Raw genomic sequence first — 18240 nt, 5'->3', positions numbered from 1 at the left:
GGTCGACAGACACACAAACAAACACAAACATACACACAAAATTCAAGCTTTCGCAACCAGCGGTTGCCTCGTCAGGAAAGAGGGAAGGAGAGGGAAAGATGAAAGGATGTAGGTTTTAAGGGAGAGGGTAAGGAGTCATTCCAATCCCGGGAGCGGAAAGACTTACCTTAGGGGGAAAAAGGATGGGTATACACACTCGCTCGCGCGCACACGCACACGCACATATATATATACAGACACAAGCAGACATATTTAGAGACAAAGAGTTTGGGCAGAGATGTCAGTCGAGGCAGAAGTGCAGAGGCAAAGATGATGTTGAATGACAGGTGAGGTATGAGTGGCGGCAACTTGAAATTAGCGGAGATTGAGGCCTGGTGGGTAACGGGAAGAGAGGATATATTGAAGAGCAAGTTCCCATCTCCGGAGTTCGGATAGGTTGGTGTTGGTGGGAAGTATCCAGATAACCCGGACAGTGTAACACTGTGCCAAGATGTGCTGGCCGTGCACCAAGGCATGTTTAGCTACAGGGTGATCCTCATTACCAACAAACACTGTCTGCCTGTGTCCATTCATGTGAATGGACAGTTTGTTGCTGGTCATTCCCACATAGAATGCATCACAGTGTAGGCAGGTCAGTTGGTAAATCACGTGGGTGCTTTCACATGTGGCTCTGCCTTTGATCGTGTACACCTTCCGGGTTACAGGACTGGAGTAGGTGGTGGTGGGAGGGTGCATGGGACAGGTTTTACACCGGGGGCGGTTACAAGGATAGGAGCCAGAGGGTAGGGAAGGTGGTTTGGGGATTTCATAGGGATGAACTAACAGGTTACGAAGGTTAGGTGGACGGCGGAAAGACACTCTTGGTGGAGTGGGGAGGATTTCATGAAGGATGGATCTCATTTCAGGGCAGGATTTGAGGAAGTCGTATCCCTGCTGGAGAGCCACATTCAGAGTCTGGTCCAGTCCCGGAAAGTATCCTGTCACAAGTGGGGCACTTTTGTGGTTCTTCTGTGGGGGATTCTGGGTTCGAGGGGATGAGGAGGTGGCTCTGGTTATTTGCTTCTGTACCAGGTCAGGAGGGTAGTTGCGAGATGCGAAAGCTGTTGTCAGGTTGTGGGTGTAATGGTTCAGGGATTCCGGACTGGAGCAGATTCGTTTGCCACGAAGACCTAGGCTGTAGGGAAGGGACCGTTTGATGTGGAATGGGTGGCAGCTGTCATAATGGAGGTACTGTTGCTTGTTGGTGGGTTTGATGTGGACGGACGTGTGAAGCTGGCCATTGGACAGGTGGAGGTCAACGTCAAGGAAAGTGGCATGGGATTTGGAGTAGGACCAGGTGAATCTGATGGAACCAAAGGAGTTGAGGTTGGAGAGGAAATTCTGGAGTTGTTCTTCACTGTGAGTCCAGATCATGAAGATGTCATCAATAAATCTGTACCAAACTTTGGGTTGGCAGGCCTGGGTAACCAAGAAGGCTTCCTCTAAGCGACCCATGAATAGGTTGGCGTACGAGGGGGCCATCCTGGTACCCATGGCTGTTCCCTTTAATTGTTGGTGTGTCTGGCCTTCAAAAGTGAAGAAGTTGTGGGTCAGGATGAAGCTGGCTAAGGTGATGAGGAAAGAGGTTTTAGGTAGGGTGGCAGGTGATCGGCGTGAAAGGAAATGCTCCATCGCAGCGAGGCCCTGGACGTGCGGGATATTTGTGTATAAGGAAGTGGCATCAATGGTGACAAGGATGGTTTCCGGGGGTAACAGATTGGGTAAGGATTCCAGGCGTTCGAGAAAGTGGTTGGTCTCTTTGATGAAGGATGGGAGACTGCACGTAATGGGTTGAAGGTGTTGATCTACGTAGGCAGAGATACATTCTGTGGGGGCTTGGTAACCAGCTACAATGGGGCGGCCGGGATGATTGGGTTTGTGGATTTTAGGAAGAAGGTAGAAGGTAGGGGTGCGGGGTGTCGGTGGGTTCAGGAGGTTGATGGAGTCCGGTGAAAGGTTTTGCAGGGGGCCTAAGGTTCTGAGGATTCCTTGAAGCTCCGCCTGGACATCGGGAATGGGGTTACCTTGGCAAACTTTGTATGTGGTGTTGTCTGAAAGCTGACGCAGTCCCTCAGCCACATACTCCCGACGATCAAGTACCACGGTCGTGGAACCCTTGTCCGCCGGAAGAATGACGATGGATCGGTCAGCCTTCAGATCACGGATAGCCTGGGCTTCAGCAGTGGTGATATTGGGAGTAGGATTAAGGTTTTTTAAGAAGGATTGAGATGCAAGGCTGGAAGTCAGAAATTCCTGGAAGGTTTGGAGAGGGTGATTTTGAGGAAGAGGAGGTGGGTCCCGCTGCGACGGAGGACGGAACTGTTCCAGGCAGGGTTCAATTTGGATGGTGTCTTGGGGAGTTGGATCATTAGGAGTAGGATTAGGATCATTTTTCTCCGTGGCAAAGTGATACTTCCAGCAGAGAGTACGAGTGTAGGACAGTAAATCTTTGACGAGGGCTGTTTGGTTGAATCTGGGAGTGGGGCTGAAGGTGAGGCCTTTGGATAGGACAGAGGTTTCGGATTGGGAGAGAGGTTTGGAGGAAAGGTTAACTACTGAATTAGGGTGTTGTGGTTCCAGATTGTGTTGATTGGAATTTTGAGGTTTTGGAGGGAGTGGAGCTGGAAGTGGGAGATTGAGTAGATGGGAGAGACTGGGTTTGTGTGCAATGAGAGGAGGTTGAGGTTTGCTGGAAAGGTTGTGAAGGGTGAGTGAGTTGCCTTTCCGGAGGTGGGAAACCAGGAGATTGGATAGTTTTTTGAGGTGGAGGGTGGCATGCTGTTCTAATTTACGGTTGGCCTGTAGGAGGATGCTCTGAACAGCCGGTGTGGATGTGGGAGAGGAAAGATTAAGGACTTTTATTAAGGATAGGAGTTGACGGGTGTGTTGATTGGCTGAGTTGATGTGTAGGTGAAGGATTAGGTGGGTGAGGGCAATGGATTGTTCGTTTTGGAACTAGTATAGGGACTGATGGAAAGAGGGGTTGCAGCCAGAGATGGGAACTTTAAGTGTGAGGCCTTTGGGGGTAATGCCAAATGTCAGACAAGCCTGAGAAAATAGAATATGGGAGCGTAAAAAAAACCTTAAAAAAAACCTTTAAAAAACCTTTAAAAAACCTTAATCCTACTCCCAACATCACCACTGCTGAAGCCCATCCTATCCGTGATCTGAAGGCTGACCGATCCATCGTCATTCTTCCGGCGGACAAGGGTTCCACGACCGTGGTACTTGATCGTCGGGAGTATGTGGCTGAGGGACTGCGTCAGCTTTCAGACAACACCACATACAAAGTTTGCCAAGGTAACCCCATTCCCGATGTCCAGGCGGAGCTTCAAGGAATCCTCAGAACCTTAGGCCCCCTGCAAAACCTTTCACCGGACTCCATCAACCTCCTGAACCCACCGACACCCCGCACCCCTACCTTCTACCTTCTTCCTAAAATCCACAAACCCAATCATCCCGGCCGCCCCATTGTAGCTGGTTACCAAGCCCCCACAGAATGTATCTCTGCCTACGTAGATCAACACCTTCAACCCATTACGTGCAGTCTCCCATCCTTCATCAAAGAGACCAACCACTTTCTCGAACGCCTGGAATCCTTACCCAATCTGTTACCCCCGGAAACCATCCTTGTCACCATTGATGCCACTTCCTTATACACAAATATCCCGCACGTCCAGGGCCTCGCTGCGATGGAGCATTTCCTTTCACGCCGATCACCTGCCACCCTACCTAAAACCTCTTTCCTCATCACCTTAGCCAGCTTCATCCTGACCCACAACTTCTTCACTTTTGAAGGCCAGACACACCAACAATTAAAGGGAACAGCCATGGGTACCAGGATGGCCCCCTCGTACGCCAACCTATTCATGGGTCGCTTAGAGGAAGCCTTCTTGGTTACCCAGGCCTGCCAACCCAAAGTTTGGTACAGATTTATTGATGACATCTTCATGATCTGGACTCACAGTGAAGAACAACTCCAGAATTTCCTCTCCAACCTCAACTCCTTTGGTTCCATCAGATTCACCTGGTCCTACTCCAAATCCCATGCCACTTTCCTTGACGTTGACCTCCACCTGTCCAATGGCCAGCTTCACACGTCCGTCCACATCAAACCCACCAACAAGCAACAGTACCTCCATTATGACAGCTGCCACCCATTCCACATCAAACGGTCCCTTCCCTACAGCCTAGGTCTTCGTGGCAAACGAATCTGCTCCAGTCCGGAATCCCTGAACCATTACACCCACAACCTGACAACAGCTTTCGCATCTCGCAACTACCCTCCCGACCTGGTACAGAAGCAAATAACCAGAGCCACCTCCTCATCCCCTCGAACCCAGAATCCCCCACAGAAGAACCACAAAAGTGCCCCACTTGTGACAGGATACTTTCCGGGACTGGACCAGACTCTGAATGTGGCTCTCCAGCAGGGATACGACTTCCTCAAATCCCGCCCTGAAATGAGATCCATCCTTCATGAAATCCTCCCCACTCCACCAAGAGTGTCTTTCCGCCGTCCACCTAACCTTCGTAACCTGTTAGTTCATCCCTATGAAATCCCCAAACCACCTTCCCTACCCTCTGGCTCCTATCCTTGTAACTGCCCCCGGTGTAAAACCTGTCCCATGCACCCTCCCACCACCACCTACTCCAGTCCTGTAACCCGGAAGGTGTACACGATCAAAGGCAGAGCCACATGTGAAAGCACCCACGTGATTTACCAACTGACCTGCCTACACTGTGATGCATTCTATGTGGGAATGACCAGCAACAAACTGTCCATTCGCATGAATGGACACAGGCAGACAGTGTTTGTTGGTAATGAGGATCACCCTGTGGCTAAACATGCCTTGGTGCATGGCCAGCACATCTTGGCACAGTGTTACACCGTCCGGGTTATCTGGATACTTCCCACCAACACCAACCTATCCGAACTCCGGAGATGGGAACTTGCTCTTCAATATATCCTCTCTTCCCGTTACCCACCAGGCCTCAATCTCCGCTAATTTCAAGTTGCCGCCACTCATACCTCACCTGTCATTCAACATCATCTTTGCCTCTTCACTTCTGCCTTGACTGACATCTCTGCCCAAACTCTTTGTCTTTAAATATGTCTGCTTGTGAGATGTCTGCTTGTGTCTGTATATGTGTGGATGGATATGTGTGTGTGTGCGAGTGTATACCCGTCCTTTTTTCCCCCTAAGGTAAGTCTTTCCGCTCCTGGGATTGGAAAGACTCCTTACCCTCTCCCCTAAAACCCATATCCTTTCGTCTTTCCCTCTCCTTCCCTCTTTCCTGATGAGGCAACAGTTTGTTGCGAAAGCTTGAATTTTGTGTGTGTTTGTGTTTGTTTGTGTGTCTATCGACCTGCCAGCGCTTTCGTTCGGTAAGTCACATCATCTTTGTTTTTAGATATATTTTTCCCATGTGGAATGTTTCCCTCTATTATATATATATATATATATATATATATATATATATATATATATATATATATATATATATATATATATATATATATATAATGCTGATATTTTGTATCGAAAAAGGTGTTTTGTAACACTTCTTCGTTAGTGGTTGTGTAACCAAGTTGAAAAAGCTGCTTTGAGGGTTAAGGGATAGTTATTAGGTGAAATAAATTTGACTGTAAACATAACCTTTTACATCTTCAATAAGGTCAGTTCTTGGGTTAGTACATAATGAAAAAAGAAAACGCTCAAGTTTAAAACTAATTTTTGAAATAAATTATATTTTATTGTAAGTAGTTAGCCTGTAGGTAGGTAGTATTATTATACTATACTACTGCAAATTAAAAAAAATGTTCTCGATTAGATTCTTGATCTTCGTAAGATGAAGAAGAATTATGAAGTTCCAACTCTGCCTTACAACTCCTTGCTGACTACTGAGTTCCTTTCCATTTTGTCTTTGATTGGACTGTTCACTATGGGTTTTTCTTTGGGATCAACAGCTTAGGTTTGCATTTCTCTCTGATTCACATCATTTCTTTCTTTACTGTGGACGCATCCAAAAATACTGAAGGAATGCTCTGTAGCAGAAGATATAAGTGGCGTGCCCAGAATTTTTATGGCAACTTGTGCAAATTCATGTTACTCTTAAACTTTTCCGCCACAAAAAGGATTTACACAATGACTTTAGTCTCCCTGAGGGTGTGTCCCCCCCACTCCTTCTCACACATTGTCTGGACCAAATTCCTTGTTTATCTATAATCAGCCATGTTCTCTCTAACCTGAATAACATTTAGTCCAGTGTTCTTAGCCGTGCCACAAACAAAACTTGTTGGATCAAGCATCTCAGTAGGGTTCAGTTTACTGCCTTGTACTACTGGATCAAGATGATTAGCTGAAAGGTGAATAGAAGACACAATGAATTCCGTCCTAGCTTGAAATTTAGATAACACTGACTTCTCTTCTGCAGATTGCAATGCAGAGGTTGGTAGTTCCTCAATGAGTACTTCTTCAAACTTGTTGAACTGCGTGACTATTTTTTTAACTTGGGGCTTCATTAACTGTAAAGCTGTAATCAAATGAATGATTAGGTTAATGAGCTCTGTCACTTCTCTACTCTCACCCAGAAATCATCATCATCAGAACACTCTTCTTTATTTCGGCTGCAGGTGTGACTGTGCCTTTTTGTTTTCAGCTAAGGTTTGTAAGTCAACTTCGTTTGAGTGCAAACTTTCCAGACCAAAAAGATGGCACTCCAGCTTGTCTTTCCTGGAAACTACAGTGAAATCCTATCTTTGAATATTTTTTTCAGCTGATATTTCATCAAACACCACTTGTTAACTGTGGCTATTTTTTGCTGTTTTCACAACTTCTTTAACATTTACCATGAAAGTTTTGATTGTTTTGACAGTCTAAAATTCTAAACACAACAAGTTTAATAGCTGCTAGGCACCCAAGTGGAGCAATGTGAGGGAACTTACCCTTTACCAAATTAAATATAACTTTAATATTTACAGCATTGTCACCTTTCACCACCAGAAACTTCTCTGGTCCATACTTCTCCAAAACATTTGTGATAAGTTGAGCAAGGTACTCGCCCTTGTTGCTGTCGCTTTTAGCCAGTTACAAACTCTCACAAAGTGTTTCAGGCTTTGAAAGTATGAACTACTTAATAGATTTATTTTTGAGATTGCTCCAATGATCATACTGCAGATCAAGATTTCTTGCTCCTCTAGTTGCTTATTTATATGACAGTGCATTTCTGCGCCTCTAAGTAAGTAGAGAATAGCCAGTATCTTGGAGGTAACTGGGAGGAAAGTCTGATTCTTTCGAAAAAATCTACCCAAAGTGGATGTTCCACCATAGATAAGAGAGATCCAATGACAAGTATGGCCTTGGTGAGGCTTTGACTTATTATATCCTGGAAAAAAATATGTAAAATGCCATATAGCTAAGTAAACTGTCAAGCTAAAACTAAAAAGCATACAGCTGAAAAATCAAACAATTCGCTAAAAATCTTGCCTGTACACCACCCCAAAAAACTAATATTAAAAAAATTACAGCTGTCTGGAAAAGAAAATAAAAGTATCGCAAGGTCAACATTATTTTTGAGAATACCAGAAAAAAAATATAATGTTTAATCTGCAGTATTAATTAAAAATTATCTGTTTAAAGTAAACCTCATATTTTGCTATTTTAAACTCAAAAAATCATTTGGATGGATAGTAGTAGGCCTAATGAGGCTAAAGTAGCCTAATTTCTTAAAACTCCACCCTAGCCTACTAATATTAGTGTGTTTTAAATATTTGTACTTACATTTCTTCTAGTGCAGTGAACATAGGATGAGATTCTCTTTGGAGTTGAGGGTGAAGCATGTTATGGACGAGCTCACTAGATGAACTTGATATAAATGATGTTACTGAGCTTGGCCCTGACATGTTAAAATCTTCCATTTCAGCCAACAAGAGTTTGTAAGTGCTGTTTCTCTGAATAGGTTTTTCAGCCCCTGTACCAGGAGACTTAGAAATGGACAAAATGCAAACAATAATTATTACCATAATGGGAACTTTAGTAATGGTGCAGCGAGGGGCTATTTTAGGAACAATAGGAATTTTAATCGATATAATCCAATGTATGGCAACGCAAGACAGTTCTACCAACAAACTTACACACTTTTTCAAATACAGAGAGCTCTCGAAACACTTTTTCATATGCTTTCCCATTTTGTTGGAATGTGAGTGTTTGCATTCCTTAAAGCAATATTTTCAGGATACTCCTTTCCCTTTTAAACTGAAAAATTCCAGTCAGGTCCTTTGTTTCTTAACAATCTTGCAATTGGTCAATAGCCTATTGTCTACAACACTTTAAATAACTCAAAGACAAGGTTACGTTGCTCCTCACTCAATCACAGACTTGAACGGCTGTTGGACAGTCAGACCAGTGTTGCCAACCCATGTCTGGTCATCCTGAGTTAAGTTTCCTGTAATTTCTCTAAATAACACCAGGCAAAAGCCAGAATGGTTCCTTTGAAAGGGCAAGATCAACTTCCTTCCCCAGCCTTTTCTAATCCAATGGGACTGATGACCTAACTGTTTGTTCCCCTCCCCTGACTCAACCAACCAACCAGTGTTGCAAATTCCAATTAACTAATTAACACACACAATTGCATGAATTACGTGTAATTACCAGCCACTTACTCAAAATTCCATCTATTATTTGCAGTTACAACAATAGCACTGTTTATTTGTAGTAATTGGAATTACAGTAAAAAAAGTTTATCCATGATTATTTTAATTGGGGATGTTTCGTGTGCTGATTCAGATTCCATGATTCCAAGAATCACAGATTCTCTGGGAATCAACTAGTATCGGAATTGAACAATTCCAGCATCTTGGGCATTGATTCTTTGTTGTTAAATCTTTTTTTTTTTTTTTTTTCTCATTTATCTTCACAGCAATGCAGTCATGCAGAAGTATGTAAAGAAAGGGGCAAAATAGAAAACTACAAGCTGTCCCATATCGCTTCAGCTGATGATAAAACCACCTCCTTGCGAAAACAGTTTAACATTTAAAAATATGTTAATCATCAAGAAACACATGCCAGGTGTTTGATAGTCCTACATTCAGTAATCATTTTATCAATACGGATTCTTTAATAATATTTAGAGACTTGACAAGGACCATAAAGTGTTACAAAGTGATGGCATAAGGACACTGTTTTTATACCGGATTATCAATAACAGTGGAATTAAATGGTGTGCACGTGTGTGTGTGTGTGTGTGTGTGTGTGTGTGTGTGTGTGTGTGTGTGTGTGTGTGTGTGTGTGTGTGAGAGAGAGAGAGAGAGAGAGAGAGAGAGAGAGAGAAGCAGCATGTCACCAACATGTGTCCTTCGTTGGAACAGCAAGTTGGAACTGTAGCTGGAAATGAGCTGCTGCTCTCTTCTCTCTATCTGTTCTTAAGTAATTTCTCAGTATTAATGGCAATGAATGATATATGTAGGTTTAAGTGTGAGCATTTACTAATTTTTAATAACAGGATTATCATCCCATTCCTTACTTTAATTGGTAAATTGCACATTCTAGCAGTAAAAAATTTAAAAAGTACTTTTGTCATAAATTACCAGATTTTGGTCATTTAAAACTGCTTTGGGCAAATTACTGTGGAAATGTCCATTAATAAATATCCATTCCACTGGGCATTTGCCTGGCCATCATTGCTATGCACATTACGCACTACAGTTGGTTTAATGTGAAATTCACACCATAGCCATCGTATTGCAATTCATCTGTCATTTGTTGCCTAACCCATTTACAATATGACACTAACAGTGACCTCAGTGTGAAATTCTCTCTCTCTCTCTCTCTCTCTCTCTCTCTCTCTCTCTTTCTTCTTCTTCTTCTTCTACATCTACACCTTCACCCATAATGTTCTCCAGTCTTTAGCAATATTCCGTTCACTTTTGACATCATTCTGAGCAGAGCTTCTTTATTTTGCAGTGTTTCAAAACTAGATCTTAAATTATAATCATCCTGTATATAATAAAATTTATTTATTTATTTATTTATTTCTCTCTCCCCTGCCAGAGTGAGACTTTGGCTATGTTGGCAAGCTTTTAACTATCTAAAACAATGAGAACAATTTTTTATTCACAAATGAATTTTGGCTATAATAAAATTTGGCTCTGTGGACACTATGTGAATAATTATAGTTGACATTTTATTTTTAGTGTTAAAATTTAACATCACTAAAATAATGCCATCTAAATTATCTTTAGTTTGCAGGCACTATCGGAATCATTTGACACCATCACGACTACAAGGCTTGAATCAGGTGAAATGAGACAGGCAGAGAATCTTGATAAAATTGAAAAACATCTGAACTCGGAGTTACAGAAACACAGGGAGGCACTGGTAATATATTCTGAAAATACTTCATTAGTTATTTGAATCTGCACTGAGCTATTTACAGATAAGGATAATATGGTGTAGAATGCAGAGTAAAAGTAGAGTAGAAGCAATTTCATTAAGCAGTCACTTGACAAAGAGGATTTCAATTCTGTCCAGTACTTATAATTAATTAACAATGATCAGTTTTGTATCATACCTATTTTCTCTTTAAATCATCATCATCATCATCATCATCATCATCACTGCTGTACAGAAGTGCTAAACTATTTCAGAGGGCCATGCACAGATTAACGATTTGGGGGTATCTTGGTGCTCATTTCCTATTTGAGCTAGAAATGTAGGGTGAAAATTTGCAAAATACACACAATACAAAAAGACACTTGGAACATTAGCTTTCGGTCAACACCACCTTTGTCAAAACACACACACACACACACACACACACACACAAAACTCGCGCGCATGTTTTGTCTTGTGGCTTTCTGCAACTCAGCATCTTCACTATGGGATGGTGAATAGCAATTATCCATTTCATTACAATGTTAATTTCCATCCTGAATTTCCCATTGTTTGATTTCACCCATAATGATTCTTTAGATGGGTCCAATTGTTGTTATATCTTATCATATTGCTCAACAGGCTTTTTTATTCCTTGACCAAAGCACATATTTACTGATTGTGTAACTGCTTTGAAGCAAGAGGAGTTACAATAGTAGGCCAAATAGTAACGTTTTGCAGCACTGTCTGCCATTCTCCTTTACTTGTTGTTATCTAGATTAGGAACAGCACTCAATTTGGATACTCCTATACTTATTATTTATTCATTTATTAACCTAGTAAGAAAGCTGAAAGCAAGGGGAAACTACAGCCTAATTTTTCCCGAGGCATGCAACTTTACTGTACGATTAAATGATGATGGCGTCCTCTTGGGTAAAATATTCCGGAGGCAAAGTAGTCCCCCATTCGGATCTCCGGCCGGGGACTACTCAAGAGGATGTCGTTATCAGGAGAAAGAAAACTGGCGTTCTACAGTTTGGAGCTTGGAATGTCAGATCCCTTAATCGGGCAGGTAGGTTAGAAAATTTAAAAAGGGAATAATGCAGGAGTAGGTTTAATAATGAATAAAAAAATAGGAGTAAGGGTAAGCTACTACGAACAGCATAGTGAACGCATTATTGTGGCCAAGATAGACACGAAGCCCACGCCTACTACAGTAGTACAAGTTTATATGCCAACAAGCTCTGTAGATGACGAAGAAATTGATGAAATGTATGATGAGGTAAAAGAAATTATTCAGGTGGTGAAGGGAGACGAAAATTTAATAGTCATGGGTGACTGGAATTCAAGAGTAGGAAAAGGGAGAGACGGAAACATTACAGGTGAATATGGATTGAGGCTAAGAAATGAAAGAGGAAGCCGCCTGGTAGAATTTTGCGCAGAGCATAACTTAATCGTAGCTTACACTTGGTTTAAGAATCATGAAAGAAGGTTATATGCATGGAAGAACCCTGGAGATACTAAAAGGTATCAGATAGATTATATAATGGTAAGACAGAGATTTAGGAACCAGGTTTTAAATTCTAAGACATTTCCAGGGGCAGATGTAGACTCTGACCACAATCTAATGGTTATGAACTTTAGATTAAAACTGAAGAAACTGCAAAAAGGTGGGAATTTAAGGAGAGGGGACTTCGATAAACTGAAAGAACCAGAGGTTGTACAGAGCTTCAGGAAGAGCATAAGGGAACAATTGACAGGAATGCGGGAAAGAAATACAGTAGAAGAAGAATGGGTAGCTTTGAGGGGTGAAATAGTGAAGGCAGCAGAGGACCAAATAGGTAAAAAGATGAGGGCTAGTAGAAACCCTTGGGTAACAGAAGAAATATTGAATTTAATTGATGAAGGAGAAAATATAAAAATGCAGTAAATGAAGCAGGCAAAAAGGAATACAAACGTCTCAAAAATGATATCGACAGAAAGTGCAAAATGGCTAAGCAGGGATGGGTAGAGGACAAATGTAAGGATGTAGAGGCTTATCTCACTAGGGGTAAGATAGATACTGCCTACAGGAAAATTAGAGAGACCTTTGGAGATAAGAGAACCACTTGTATGAACATCAAGAGCTCAGATGGAAACCCAGTTCTAAGCAAAGAAGGGAAAACAGAAAGGTGGAAGGAGTATACAGGGTGTTACAAAAAGGTATGGCCAAACTTTCAGGAAACATTCCTCACACACAAATAAAGAAGAGATGTTATGTGGACATGTGTCCGGAAACTGTTAATTTCCATGTTAGAGCTCATTTTAGTTTTGTCAGTATGTACTGTACTTTCTCGATTCACCGCCAGTTGGCCCAATTGAAGGAAGGTAATGTTGACTTTGGTGCTTGTGTTGTCATGCGACTCATTGCTCTACAGTACTAGCATCAAGCACATCAGTATGTAGTATCAACAGGTTAGTGTTCATCACGAACGTGGTTTTGCAGTCAGTGCAGTGTTTACATATGCGGAGTTGGCAGATGCCCATTTGATGTATGGATTAGCACGAGGCAATAGCCGTGGCACAGTATGTTTGTATCGAGACAGATTTCCAGAACGAAGGTGTCCCGACAGCAAGACGTTCGAAGCAATTGATCAGCTTCTTAGGGAGCACGGAACATTCCAGCCTATGACTCGCGACTGGGGAAGACCTAGAACGACGAGGACACCTGCAATGGATGAGGCAATTCTTCGTGCAGTTGACGATAACCCTAATGTCAGCGTCAGAGAAGTTGATACTGTACAAGGTAACGTTGATCACGTCACTGTATGGAGAGTGTTACGGGAGAACCAGTTGTTTCTGTACCATGTACAGTGTGTGCAGGCACTATCTGCAGCTGGTTGGCCTCCATGGGTACACTTCTGCGAATGGTTCATCCAACAATGTGTCAATCCTCATTTCAGTGCAAATGTTCTCTTTACGGATGAGGCCTCATTCCAACGTGATCAAATTGTAAATTTTCACAATCAACATGTGTGGGCTGACGAGAACCCACACGCAATTGTGCAATCACATCATCAACACAGATTTTCTGTGAACGTTTGGGCAGGCATTGTTAGTGATGTCTTGATTGGGCCCCATGTTCTTCCACCTACACTCAACGGAGCACGTTATCATGATTTCATGCAGGATACTCTACCTGTGCTGCTAGAACACGTGCCTTTACAAGTACGACACAACATGTGATTCATGCACGATGGAGCTCCTGCACATTTCAGTCGAAGTGTTCGTACGCTTCTCAACAACAGATTCGGTGACCGATGGATTGGTAGAGGTGGGCCAATTCCATGGCCTCCACGCTCTCCTGACCTCAACCCTCTTGACTTTCATTTATGGGGGCATTTGAAAGCTCTTGTCTACGCAACCCCGGTACCAAATGTAGAGACTCTTCGTGCTCATATTGTGGACGGCTGTGATACGCCATTCTCCAGGGCTGCATCAGCGCATGAGGGATTCCATGCGACGGAGGGTGGATGCATGTATCCTCGCTAACGGAGGACTTTTTGAACATTTCGTGTAACAAAGTGTTTGAAGTCATGCTGGTACGTTCTGTTTCTGTGTGTTTCCATTCCATGATTAATGTGATTTGAAGAGAAGTAATAAAATGAGCTCTAACATGGAAAGTAAGCGTTTCCAGACACATGTCCACATAACGTATTTTCTCTCTTTGTGTGTGAGGAATGTTTCCTGAAAGTTTGGCCGTACCTTTTTGTAACACCCTGTATAGAGGGTCTATACAAGGGCGATGTACTTGAGGACAATACTATGGAAATGGAAGAGAATGTAGATGAAGATGAAATGGGAGATACGATGCTGCTTGAAGAGTTTGACAGAGCACTGAAAGACCTAAATCGAAACAAGGCCCCGGGAGTAGACATCATTCCATTAGAACTACTGGCAGCCTTTGCAGAGCCAGTGCTGACAAAACTCTACCATCTGGTGAGCAAAATGTATGAGACAGGTGAAATACCCTCAGACTTCAAGAAGAATATAATAATTCCAATCCCAAAGAAAGCAGGTGTTGACAGTTGTGAAAATTACCGAACTATCAGTTTAATAAGTCACAGCTGCAAAATACTAACACGAATTCTTTACAGACGAATGGAAAAACTGGTAGAAGCCGACCTCGGGGAAGATCAGTTTGGATTCCGTAGAAATATTGGAACACGTGAGGCAATACTGACCCTACGATTTACCTTAGAAGCTAGATAATGGAAAGGCAAACCTACGTTTCTAGCATTTGTAGACTTAGAGAAAGCTTTTGACAATGTTGATTGGAATACTCTCTTTCAAATTCTGAAGGTGGCAGGGGTAAAATACGGGGAGCGAAAGGGTATTTACAATTTGTACAGAAACCAGATGGCAGGTATAAGAGTCGAGGGGTATGAAAGGGAAGCAGTGGTTCAATCTGTATATTGAGCAAGCAATAAAGGAAACAAAAGAAAAGTTTGGAGTAGGTATTAAAATCCATGGAGAAGAAATAAAAACGTTGAGGTTCACCGATGACATTGTAATTCTGTCAGAGACAGCAAAGGACTTGGAAGAGCAGTTGAATGGAATGGACAGTGTCTTGAAAGGAGGATATAAGATGAACATCAATAAAAGCAAAACGAGGATAATGGAATGTAGTCGAATTAAATTGGGTGATGCTGAGGGAATTAGATTAGGAAATGAGACACTCAAAGTAGTAAAGGAGTTTTGCTATTTGGGGAACAAAATAACTGACGATGGTCGAAGTAGAGAGGATATAAAATGTAGAGTGGCAATGGCAAGGAAAGTGTTTCTGAAGAAGAGAAATTTGTTAACATCGAGTATAGATTTAATTGTCAGGAAGTCGTTTCTGAAAGTATTTGTATGGAGTGTGGCCATGTACGGAAGTGAAACATGGACGATATATGGTTTAGACAAGAAGAGAACAGAACCTTTCGAAATGTGGTGCTACAGAAGAATGCTGAAGATTAGATGGGTAGATCACATAACTAATGAGGAGGTATTGAATAGAATTGGGGAGGAAAGGAGCTTGTTGCACAACTTGATTAGAAGAAGAGATCGGTTGGTAGGACGTGTTCTGAGACATCGAGGGATCACCAATTTAGTATTGGAGGGCAGCATGGAGGGTAAAAATCATAGAGGGAGACCAAGAGATGAATACACTAAGCAGATTCAGAAGGATGTAGGCTGCAGTAGGTACTGGGAGATGAAGAAGGTTGCACAAGATAGAGTAGCATGGAGAGCTGCATCAAACCAGTCTCAGGACTGAAGACCACAACAACAACAAACAACTTAGTAAATAAACAGAACCACTAGTAAATCAGAGAGGTTCAAAATGTTTTGCATCTTTGGAGTCAGTCCGAAAATGAACAGTATTCTACTTGTGTAGAAACTATCAATTGCACCTCCTTCCTCACAAAGCTACTTCCTAACAACTATCCACTTTTCACAGCAATAGTGTCCGTATATATACTTGCATTTAAGTGTAGGTCTTCCTTCCTTTCTGCACCTACCCTATGCGTTACACAGTATATGTGTAAGGGCACATCGTCTTGCTCACTGTTATCCCCCCTCTTTCCTCCTGTATTATGACTTAATTTACTCCTGCATTATTGAAGATCTATACCTGATTATTAAATTCCTCACATGCTGCCTGTTAAGACATTGGATGCCACATAAGTATTGATGGATGCTTTGCTGTCAAATGTGAGGCTCTGCTGTGGCCTCGTGACATTCGGTGTTTCATGCTCCTCTTCTTTTCACAAGCGTTAACAAAGCATATTTTTGCCAATTTCAAGCATATTGTGTTGCTATGGTTCTTAATGACTATGTGGATCTCACCTCGATGTAAGCAGGTCATTCAACACTTTAAATTTGATGCTTTTCACCCATCCTCTTCTCTCTGCCACTCTTCAACATGATAGCACTAACATGCATCATCCATGTAGTTAGATTTGGACCAGGGGAAAAATTACTTCTAATGTAGACTTTCTCTGGTTTCATAGTCACATTAACCACCCATATCTTACAACCCATTTGTCCAAATACTGATTGCAGATGTTAATATTCTGCAGACTATTTACGCTAAGATTGATAATTATGAGATTGTCTGTGAGGAAAGGACAGTCTCTCAGGTGTAAGTGGGATCTTATATCCTCATTATATTGCTACTTAAGTATATGCAGTGAAGTATTATTCATAAAGTTATTACCCGCAAGTATTACACAGTTAAGTCCTTAGTAAGAAATATGGTAACATCCTGTATTTGCAAATATCTTTCATATAGGTATGACTACCTTAAAACAGAAACCAAATAATTTTGTTGTTACTCTGAAATTTTCCATTGTTGCAAGGGAACTGCAACAGCATTGCAAACTGTGCAAGTGTTATTACACATGCATCAGTATGTATAATTTCTTCACCTGACATAAATATTTGTTGGTATATTTTAAGCTCCAATTCAGCTGATTGCCAATGTAATACATGTATGTACAGGGTAATCAGTCGTTAATACAACTGCTTTCATGGCATGTGGTTGACTAGCAAGGCCAACTGCTGTGCCCGTGGTGCGGGTGACTGGAGTTCCGCACTAAATGTATTATGATCTGTTGCATAAGTTACTTCTAATGTACGTAACAAAAACACAAAAAGGAAAGGTAAATTTCTTAAGTATATTAAGAGAGGAGATGCTGGAACTGCCTCCAGCATATGTCACCTGCTTAGGTTATTACTTTTTACACTCTGTAGTTGCCTCTAAAAAGCAGCAGTTTCTTCAGAAATGTTAGTTTTAAATTTATCTTAAGTGTGTGGATCTGATTTGTGCACTTCCTTTTTTAATGCCCCCAGAGATAAAAATCGCAGGGATAACGAAGAGGCCTAGTTGTTAGTAATAACTCTACCGTGAAACATCTCATGAATTTCCTGTAATGAGACATTGGCTATATTTTTTGTCACAGAATCCTTATGAAAGATCATGAAAGTGCATTCCCTCTGTTAATTAGACGAAATAAGGCCACAAAGTGTTCATTTTCCTGGAAAAAAGGGGACTATTATTCTCTCACCGCTAATAGTGCACCACACGTACATTTTTTGGCTGTGCAAGGGTTTCTCGTGTATTATGTTAGGCTTTCCAGAACTCCAGTAATGGTTATTTTGTGAATTAACATTTCCACTTGGAGGGAACTATGATTTTTTCCGAAAAGAAAGTTAGGTGCGGGTCAATTTCTCCGTCATGAACCCTATTCAAAATTCATTCACCATTCCATAACCTTTTTGCATGGTCATCCAGTTTATGTTCTTGCACTGCTGTTATTTTATAGGACTATAACTTAGCCATTGGAAATTCCCATTTTGTGACAAAAATGTCGAACTGATTTTCTAGGAAGCCTTTCAGAGAATGCCCAATGTTATCCCAAGTTTCTTGTGTGAGTACTTTATGTGGTTGTGTGTTTCCTGTCAAGAAAATTCCAATTTCATGAAATTTATTTATCAATGGATGAATCATACGATCAGGAACTTGAGCATCAGGAAATTGCTCTTGAAGTAATCTCCTTACTGCATATACTGATTCTGTATGTAGGTATGTAACATATGTATGAATTCTACATGAACACTCTTTGGTGAATAGAATAAGTGTACTTCGTAATTCACTTGGAAAAACTTTCACTCAGTGCACTGCATTGCATCACCTAACACACACATGGTACCTACGAAACAGTTCTACATTAAGGCCTCACAGTGAATGGGAAATTTACTCCCCACCAGCACCACTGCTGGCTAGCTGCCAATGGGGCAAAAT

The 18240-nt window shown here is 41.7% G+C and overlaps 1 protein-coding gene across 2 annotated transcripts in view; it reads left to right on the top strand.

The window, feature by feature from the left end:
• Positions 1-18240, top strand: part of LOC126203876 (uncharacterized) — a 113507-nt gene that overhangs the window by 60634 nt on the left and 34633 nt on the right. For both annotated transcript variants that reach the window (XR_007540402.1, XM_049938256.1), the window contains exon 4: positions 10283-10418. Coding sequence is in view for 1 of the 2 variants with exons in the window: in XM_049938256.1 (XP_049794213.1) it covers positions 10283-10418 (136 nt within the window). In the remaining variant the exon portion in view is untranslated. The remainder of the gene's footprint in view (positions 1-10282; positions 10419-18240) is intronic.

The sequence above is a fragment of the Schistocerca nitens genome, chromosome 9, assembly GCF_023898315.1.
Source record: "Schistocerca nitens isolate TAMUIC-IGC-003100 chromosome 9, iqSchNite1.1, whole genome shotgun sequence".
NCBI classification, from domain to species: Eukaryota; Metazoa; Arthropoda; class Insecta; order Orthoptera; family Acrididae; genus Schistocerca; species Schistocerca nitens.
The sequence above is the reverse complement of the archived record's forward strand: the minus strand, read 5'-3'. Positions and strand labels throughout refer to the sequence as shown.